Below are 9,458 nucleotides of genomic sequence, written 5' to 3' on the forward strand. Positions count from 1 at the left end.
GACCTCGCACTTGTTTGCGCGCTTATTTTTATTTAATTTGTTTTCACTTTTGGAAGATTTGCAAAAAAATGCTAACGGAATTTGAGTCGCGTAATGTGGTCAATGGTGGCTTGCTAAAACAGATTGATGGCCAATCAGTGAGCATTATGGTACAGGTGGAAAGTGCGTGGGCACAAAACTTTTGGCTCACAGCACCGACAATCAGAACTTGCACATAAACTTGCCCAGGCTCAACAAGGATGCTTAAATGTAGGTCACTCGATTTGGCGGTGAGCAAAAAGACTTTAATATTGAAAGCAATAAGCTATTAAAAGCTATAGTGCTGCAGTTGATAAATAATGTTAAGCAATTTTACCGTTGCGGCTAGCCTGAACGCACTTATATATTTATTTAATAAGATTTTATATATGACTTTTGTTGGTGCTATGTGTGTGTGTGTGCATGTGTACAATTTCTCAAATATTTTAACATATGTACTTGGTTTATTGGGCTACCCCACAATATACTATCGTTATATATAAAAGGCTAACTAGTGAAGAGGTTTTGCAATTGTTAACATATAAACAGATCCGTTGTTACTGCAGCACAGCTGCATTGGCTACCACGCTGGGATTGTTAACCACCTCGCCCAGTGAGTCGAGCACTTCCTTGCGATAATCATCGAACTCGCCATCGATCTCATTGATGCGCTGTTCTTCAATCACATATAGGGTGCAACCAGTCTCGCGTATAAGTCGCTCGTCGTGAGAGACTATAATGACGCCGCCCTCATACTCATTGATGGCCTCGGCTAAGGCATCGATGGACTCAATGTCCAAATTATTTGTGGGCTCATCAAGTATGAGCACGTCGGGCGCACTAAGGCACAGTTCGGCAAGCGCAACGCGCGCTTTCTGTCCACCGGACAGATCCTTCATCTTAATTGTGTGCGCATGGCTCACCAAACCAAAAGATCCCAAGGCTTTGCGCGCCTTCTCGTGCGGCAAATTAAACAAACGCTGCAAATACTCCGCAGCTGATTCCTCCGCAGTCAAGTGCTCACCAGAATGCTGATCAAAGCGTCCCACATGCAGGCGATGATTCTTGCGCTGTTCGCCCTGCTGTGGCTGCAGCTCGCCCAGCAGCAGTTTGAGAAACGTGGATTTTCCCACGCCATTTGGTCCCACAATAGCCACACGGCTGGTCAGATCGATGCCAAAATCAGCCTTAATAAAAAGTGGCTTTTGGCCATCAAAGGCAAAGGTGACATTGTGCACGCCCAATATAGGCGGCTGAAGCTGTGATGGCTCCGGGAAGCGAAATTTAACTATATATTCCTTGGGGCGTGCAAGCAATTCCTGAGGACCATCGTCTTCGTCCTGTTTCTGTTGCTTGGACTTATTCTTTTCCTGTTTGCGCGTAAGCGTCTCCTTTTGCTTCTTTTCGGCAGCCTTCTTGGACTGACCATGAGCCTTTAGCTCACGCAGGCGCTTCTCCTGCTTCTCATACTCCTTGATCATCTCACGTCTCTTCTGCACATACATCTTCTTGAACATAGAGTAGTTGCCCTTGTAGTACTGCAGCTTCTTCTGATCCAAATGAATAATCTCATTGCAGACATTGTCTAAAAAGCTCTGGTCGTGGGATACTATGAGCAGCGTTTTCTTCCAGCCCTGCAGATAGTTGTCCAGCCAAATGACAGCATTTAAATCCAAATGATTTGTCGGCTCATCCAGCATAAGCAACGTGGGCTCCAGATAGAGTGCACGTGCTAAGGAGACACGCATACGCCAACCTCCAGAGAATTTATTGGTTGGACGATCTTGCATTTCCTTGCTGAATCCCAAACCAGCCAATATGCGACGTGCACGCGCCTCTGCGGAGTAAGCGCCAATGGCTTTAAGCTCAGCAAAAGTGTCATTTAACTCCTCCTGCACGCTCATATCTCCCTCAGCAAATTGCTTCTCCAGCTGCTCGCACTTCTTCAACATTTCAGTGCGCTTCACATCCGCCTCCAGTATGGTATTTATGGCCGTCTTATCAGTGGCCACCACCTCCTGTTCGCAAAGCAGCACATCTATGTTGGGCGGTATGGCAAATGCACGCGTCGCTATATGACGCAGCAGCGTTGTCTTGCCGTGACCATTGGGACCCACCAGACCATAGCGTCGGCCATGGGCGATCAATAAATTCGCATTCACAAACAAATCGTTGCCTGTCAGATAATTAAATTTATATAAATATGTTATATGCTGTTTGTACAAAAGAAAATATTACCTTTAGCTGAAATTGTGAAATTCTCAATTTTAATATCGACTGCATGCTCCAGTGCTGCCTGCTGGCCGGCACTCTTTTGCACTTGCGACATGGTGAAATTATTGTCCAGATCCGAGTGACCGGCGCCACCCTTTTTAGTCATTAGCTCCATTTGACGTTCGTATTCCTGTTGCTTCTTCTGCTGCTTTTTCTCTTTATGCGTAAGCTTCTTTTCATTGGTCACCTTTTCCTGTTGTGCTGGTTCAGCTTTCACTTTCTCCTCCACTTTGTTTTCCTCCAGCGTCACAGCTTCTAGCTTTTCATCAAGCTGTTCTAGCTCCATAGGTTCTGCCTTTACCTCTTCTACCTCTTTCTCTACAGATTCAGCTTCATCTTCGTTTACATCAAATTTATTCTTTAGTTGCTTTTTATTTGATGTTTTGGCTGCTGTTTCAATAATTTCTGGTGCTTGTTCAGGTTCAGACACCTCCTCCTCTTCCTTTTCATCATCATCCTCCTCCTCTTCCTTTTCATCAATATCATCATCATCCTCATCGCTCATGACAAACTTATTCACTTGCTGTTGCTTCTTTTTGTTCTTTTTATTAACAGGCTTGGATATATATTGCTCAGGCTCACTTTCACCGTTACTCTCCGCCTCAACGGTCACTTTCTTGTTGTCGTTGTCATCGTCGTCGTCACTAAAATCATCTTTCGTTGCCTTCTTCTTGTTCTTTTTACTCTTTTTGTTTTGCAGCTGCTGTTGTTGTTTCTTGGCCACAGGCTTGGCTTCACTCTCGTCGTCATCTGATTGATCGCTGTTTACCTTGGTTGGCGTCTGCTCATCATCACTCCAGTCATCGGTGCGCTTGCCTTTCTTTCCCTTTTTGGCAGCTTTCTTTTGTTTCTGCTTGCTCTGCGACGATCTAATGCTCTCTAGGTCATCCGCATCATCGTCTATTGCCTTTGCAGTTTGACTGGGTAGTTGCTCTTCGTCGCTGGAGTCGCCACCACGCTTGCCTTTCTTACCCTTTTTGTTAGCTTGTTTCTTTTCATTATTGATCACTTTCTCTGGCTGTTCGTCTTCGTCATCAAAACGTTCCTTCTTTTTGCCTTTCGCCTTCGACATGCTTTTATTTTTCCAGACTACTGCTGCTGCTACGAAATATTCATAAAATTTCGTTGCCCAACAATTACGTTGCCTTTGTTACTGTAGCGGCGGCTTTCACGTGTGCACAGCTGGCAAATATTTTCAAGAGCAGCGTAACTTTTTTATCGAAATTTAGACACACGCTGCAGTTCAATATGCAGTGCGTTGGCGTTGGAATTGCCACGTGCGAACGACGAAACTTGAATTTAAATAAAAATAAATGCTTTAAAAAGTTATTTCATTTAGTTACTCTTAACTCATTCCGCCAATTCTCTTTGACGGCAGGAGAAGATCTAAAAATCGAGCAAAATCCAATTGGACCGATGAAAAATGAATCGAGCAAATGCTAAAAATAATCGAGCGATAAGTGCGTAGAGATATCAACATTTGCTCATGTCACACTCTTCGTCCATTGAATAACATGCCTAATTGGAATAGCAGAGGCCGTAACAGTACTGTTTTAGTACGAAAACTAACAGAAGGTGTAAACACAACTGTAAATAATAAAAAAAAAAACAATTAATCACTAATATAAACAAAATAGTGCAAATAATGCGATTAATATTCAGATTAATTACACGTTGTGTTCATTAATTAACTTACGGCATAATAAGAGCAATATACAGCAACGGCAACAATAACAACATCAACAACAGCCACAACCCAAAGGAGATTGAGATTCGCAACGCAATCAAAAAAAAAAAAGAAAAAAAACAAAAAAAAAAGTAGCAAAAATATTCCATTAAACGGAAAATAACATACGGCTGCGTGATAGTGTATGTGTGTGTGGTGTGTGTGTGTTGTGCATAGAGAAGGGGGAAGTGCCGCGCTCATAGCCCAAAGGTGGTTAACAGTAGCAACAATAACAACAACAACAACTAAAAAACAAAAAACAGTACGACTAGCAAGACCTTGAAAACTTTAAAGAAAAAGCAACAATAAAAAAGCTGAAAAATTATTAACAAAATACGCAAACAGTGCGGCGGCAACGGCGGTTTGCGGCCGTTAAGTTATGGAGAGTGACAATTTTCCGCAACGCGCCAATTAGCAATTAAAACAAAAAGAAAACAAACAACAATAACAACAACAACAGCAACAACACAACAAATGCGTCGGGAAAAGACGTATTTGAATTTAATAAATCCCAAGTACGTAAAGCGTAAGATTCAAAACAAGATTTACGATTTACAGCAATAACAGCAGTGCCCACACACACACACACACATACACACATACTATTTACGCTGAATATACATAAGCGTAACGTGCGCAATGGCAGCAGTAGTCGCGGCCTCAGCCAACGCCAGCGGCGGCGTCGCAGTTATGACAGCAGCCGCTGCCAATGATGGCGAGTCAAGTGATGCCAGCAGCGCAGTCAATGGACGCGAGGCACGCAATCTAGCAGAGAAACAGCGACGGGACAAGCTCAATGCTAGCATACAGGAACTGGCTACAATGGTGCCGCATGCTGCTGAATCGACGAGACGTCTGGACAAGACCGCTGTGCTCCGCTTTGCCACCCACGGGCTGCGGCTGCAATATGTTTTCGGCAAATCGACGACACGGCGTCGACGCAAACACAATCTCAAATGTGTTTCGGATGGCGTTGGCATCGACAGCGACGGAGGCAGCGCTGCCATTGCCGGCGATGCGCTACATTTATCGGATAGACTAATGCAGCTGCTGGACAGCTTTCTGCTGACGCTCACCTGCAATGGGCAGATAGTGCTCGTCTCTGCCAGCGTTGAGCAGCTGCTGGGCCACTGTCAGTCAGATCTCTATGGGCAGAATCTAATGCAGATTGTGCATCCGGACGATCAGGCCATGCTGCGTCAGCAGCTGATACCACGCGATATAGAAAACTTGTTTTATCAGCAGCGTCAGCAGCAGCAGTCAAACTGCTCTGCCGCCAGTGACGACGATGAGGAGCAGCAGCAGCAGCAGCAACAGCATCATCATAATCATCATCAAGAGGATGATGAAGAGCTGGACGAGGTGGAGGAGCTGCGCTCGCGCACACCCAGTCCAGAGACCATTGCCCATATGGCTGTCATAGATGAGCGCCTGCGCGCCGATCGACGCTGCTTTACAGTGCGTCTGGCACGTGCGTCGACGCGGGCAGAGGCGACGCGGCACTACGAAGTTGTGAAAATCGATGGTTGCTTTCGGCGCAGCGACTCATCGATAACGGGCGGCGGCGCTGCCAATTATCCAATCGTCTCGCAGCTGATAAGACGCTCGCGTAATAATAATATGCTGGCTGCCGCAGCAGCGGCCGCTGCCGACGCCACAGCGCTGCCGCCAGCATGTCTGCCGCAGCACGATGCCATAGCGCAGGCAGCGCTGCATGGGATCAGCGGCAACGATATAGTGCTGGTTGCCATGGCGCGCGTCCTGCGCGAGGATGCCAATTGCCTGAGTTTAATGTGCCGACAGCCGGAGCCGTATCAGCTGGAATATCGCACGCGGCATCTCATCGACGGCTGCATCATTGACTGTGATCAGCGCATAGGCATTGTGGCGGGCTACATGAAGGATGAGGTGAGTTCAGCAGTGTCCTTTGTTGTGCCGCCGCTCTAACGCTTACTCTTCTATTTTCTTTTTCGGTTGATGATGCAGGTGCGCAATGTTAGCCCGTTTGGCTTTATGCACTTGGACGATGTGCGCTGGGTGATTGTGGCGCTGCGGCAGATGTACGACTGCAGATATGATTACGGCGAGAGCTGCTATCGGCTGCTGTCGCGCAATGGCCATTTTATCTACCTGCAGACGAAGGGATTTCTGGAGATTGACAAGAGCAGCAACAAGGTGCATTCGTTTCTGTGCGTCAACACGCTGCTGGACGAGCAGGCCGGCAAGCGCAAGGTGCAGGAGATGAAGGACAAATTCTCGACCATCATCAAGGCGGATATACCAGCCACGCAGAGTACACCCGACTTGCCCGCCTCGCGTGCTCCACAGCAGCTGGAGCGCATTGTGCTTTATCTCATCGAGAATCTACAAAAAAGCGCCGCAGTCAGTGGCATTGATGTCGATGCGCTGGACGATGGCTGCTGCAGTTCGCCTGGCTCGATGACACTGGAGGAACTGGCGCCATCGCCAACGCCGCCGCAGCTGGCTTTGGTGCCACCAGCACCCAATCATGTCAAGCACTCGATTACCAAGTCGGTCAATGTGGTCAATGTAACAGCAGCGCGTAATCTGCAGTACCAGCAGCAGCAGCAACAACAGCAGCAGCAACAGCAGCAGCAGCAACAGCAGCAAAATGCTGGCGGCGTCATACGTCAGCTGAGCTGCTGCATAAGCGAAAGCTCGACGCTATCGCCAGCCAGCGCCAGCAGCATGGAGCTGCCCGACGAGGCTAGCAGCAATACATCGCCGCCGCCGTCAGCAACAGCAGCACGCAGCAGTGTATTGCATAAGCTTATGACAACGCCAACGAAAGCAGCGGCAGCAGCAGCAGCAGCAAAAACAGCGGAAGCAGCAGTAGCGCCTAAGCAATTGCGAGCGGCACTTACACAGACGCTACGAAGCTTGGACAAAGGGCTAACAACGCTGGGGGAGGAGGCGCAAACGCTTTACCAGCAGCAGCAGCAACAAGGCGGCAGCCTGCTGCCCGAATTTGAGAAACAAATGGATGCCATTATGCTGGAGCATCAGCGGCAGAAGCAGCTGCTGGTTAACATTAAGAGCGCGTATAATGAAACAGCAGCGACGCCGACGACGACAGCTGCGCAGCCAGTATCGGTAATAACGATCAAGTCGTCAGGCGCTGTTAACATTGGCAGCGGTAGCGGCATCGGGAGCAGTAGTAATGGACACTAGTGCATTGGCTTTAATTATTTAGGCTTAGTAGCTCAGTATTCAGTGCATGGCTGTAGCTTTATTCCCCTTACCCCTCCATACAAATAGACGCCAAGAAACTCCCAGTGCGAACAGAGTACAAATTCAATTTCTTTTTAAGCAATTTACTCATTTAATTTTTATGACAACAACAAACAAAACAAACAAAGCAAGAGACAACATTAGCAAAAGAGAGTGAGAGCGCGAGATTTTATGATTTTATTTACATTTTGTTTTTTGTTTTTTTTTTTTTTGTAAACTAAGTGCTATTATTAAAATAATAATAGTATGTATTAATTGCCCAACTAGCAGCACACACACAGACACAGACACGCTTAGTAAAAGTGGTTTGCGGTCTCGATTTATTAACAGCGCAATTTAGTTTGCTCTTAACTTAAAGAGAGTTTGTCTGTCTGTGTGTGTGTGTGTGTGTGTGCTGTTAACAAGAGAATCTATTTATAACCACAATATTTAATACTCAACTATAAAAAGAACTAACTAACCAACATTTAACACAAACACCCAGCACTGTTAGCTGCTGAGCACTGAGCTATAAGTACACAAAAATAATGTTTTTTAACTAACTATTTTTTTTTATGTATGTTTATAATATTTGATTTATGGCTTTTGTTTGTAACTCCACCAAGTTTGTTCAATTATGTTTCGATTTAAACACAAAAGGCTTTAAGCTTTAACCCTCCACCCACTTTACAATGCTACCAATCACTAGCCCCCACCAACACCAACACCAACCCACTGCCCCACGCTAACACATCCTTGACATCTCTATTAACTTTGTGCCCAATTTGCAATTTTTTGTGTGTTTGCCTTTCCTTTTTTAATAGCAAAATTTTATTTTTGTTTTTACTGCTTTAGTTTTAATATAAATATAAATATTTTTTTGTTTGTTCGTTTTTTCTAGTGCGTAGCCGTAATGTTAATACTAATTTAAGCAAATTGTAGAAAACAAAAACTTATTGTTTAATTACGAGTTGTGCTCTTAAAACACTTTGGGTTAAGCCTATGTATATGTGTGTAATATACACACACATACACACACACACACAGCTGTTCATATAGATATACAACTGTGTCGTTTAGTTGTGCTCTTATTTTTTTTGCGTTGTGTAGAATTTTTGTACAATTTAATTTATAAAAACAATTTAACAACAAAAAAAAAACGTGTGCAAAATGCGTTAAAAAATTCTTAGCGTGTAATTAGTAAGTAAATTATTAATAAACAACAATAATTATTAATAAACATAAATAAACAAAGTTCATAAACTTCAAAAATTACAAAATAAATGGCATATGTTTTATTCTCACTCAGCTAAAGCTTAGCCGATTTAGCTGCTTTATAGCTTTTTATGAGAGCGTGGCAAACAAAATTAAAATGAATATAAAAATATATGATTCATAAATTAATTGGCAAAGTTATGAACAAAAGTGTACACAAAGCAACAATCTTTGATAAGCTCTAACTTAGCGAAAGGATGTCCGATTTTAGAGTTTTATGTCCATCCTAATCGAACTGCATTCAAATTTGGAATATTAAGAATTTTCCGTTTTTTGACAAAATTAAAAGTTGTAGAATCCAAAATGTAATGATGCAACTTTGTTCCCAGCATTATGACGTACATAAAACCGTTAACAGTTAAACAATCGGTTGTTATGACTAAGAAACCAATGACGTTCTTAATTTTATTTTCTTGAAGGGATGGAGGGATTGGCCTGGCAGCTACTTTAATAAATAAGACAGCATTTGCATTTTTGTATACATTTTTATTAATTTATTTTAATTAATAATTAAATTTAAAGTGACTTTTTGTTTACATTGCGTTTTATTTGTTTTGTAAATTTTCTCTTTGGCCTATAATGAAATATTGTATTGTATTCTGTATTCTGTATTTAGTTATTAATTTAAAGTAAATGACTAGATGATAATGATGCGAAATCCAAATGGAATAATAGATTGGTTTGCTTTTGCTTATGTATTGAAAGCCCATAATAACATATACATAAATACAAGTAACTCTTTTACACGTTCTATTATTTATAAATATATGTATGTATATAGCTTTAAATAGTTATATATACTATATATAGTACGACACGTTTACATAAAATTGAGTTGAGAACGTTTTTGCATTTAACTATTTATTTATAAATGTAGAATTCAAACAAAAAATATTCAAAATTAAAAAGACATTTTCATAATTGTTTTCGCTAT

At 43.1% G+C, this 9,458-nt stretch overlaps 2 protein-coding genes across 2 annotated transcripts; one reads left to right on the forward strand and one right to left on the reverse strand.

Annotated features, from left to right (window-relative positions):
- Positions 1 to 349: 349 nt before the first annotated feature.
- Positions 350 to 3,635, reverse strand: LOC108606613 (ATP-binding cassette sub-family F member 1). Its single transcript, XM_017996883.2, has 2 exons — positions 2,257 to 3,635; positions 350 to 2,194 (listed from the first exon to the last, which is right to left on the reverse strand). Exons 1-2 carry the CDS (start codon positions 3,362 to 3,364, stop codon positions 576 to 578), a joined length of 2,727 nt encoding a protein of 908 aa, XP_017852372.1. The 5' UTR covers positions 3,365 to 3,635; the 3' UTR covers positions 350 to 575.
- A 58-nt stretch (positions 3,636 to 3,693) lies between these two features.
- Positions 3,694 to 7,398, forward strand: LOC108606614. Its single transcript, XM_017996884.1, has 2 exons — positions 3,694 to 5,926; positions 6,005 to 7,398. The coding sequence occupies exons 1-2, from the start codon at positions 4,658 to 4,660 to the stop codon at positions 7,208 to 7,210; spliced, it is 2,475 nt and encodes an 824-aa protein (XP_017852373.1). The 5' UTR covers positions 3,694 to 4,657; the 3' UTR covers positions 7,211 to 7,398.
- The last annotated feature ends 2,060 nt before the right edge of the window (positions 7,399 to 9,458 follow it).

This window comes from Drosophila busckii, chromosome X (genome assembly GCF_011750605.1).
Source record: "Drosophila busckii strain San Diego stock center, stock number 13000-0081.31 chromosome X, ASM1175060v1, whole genome shotgun sequence".
Taxonomy (NCBI): domain Eukaryota; kingdom Metazoa; phylum Arthropoda; class Insecta; order Diptera; family Drosophilidae; genus Drosophila; species Drosophila busckii.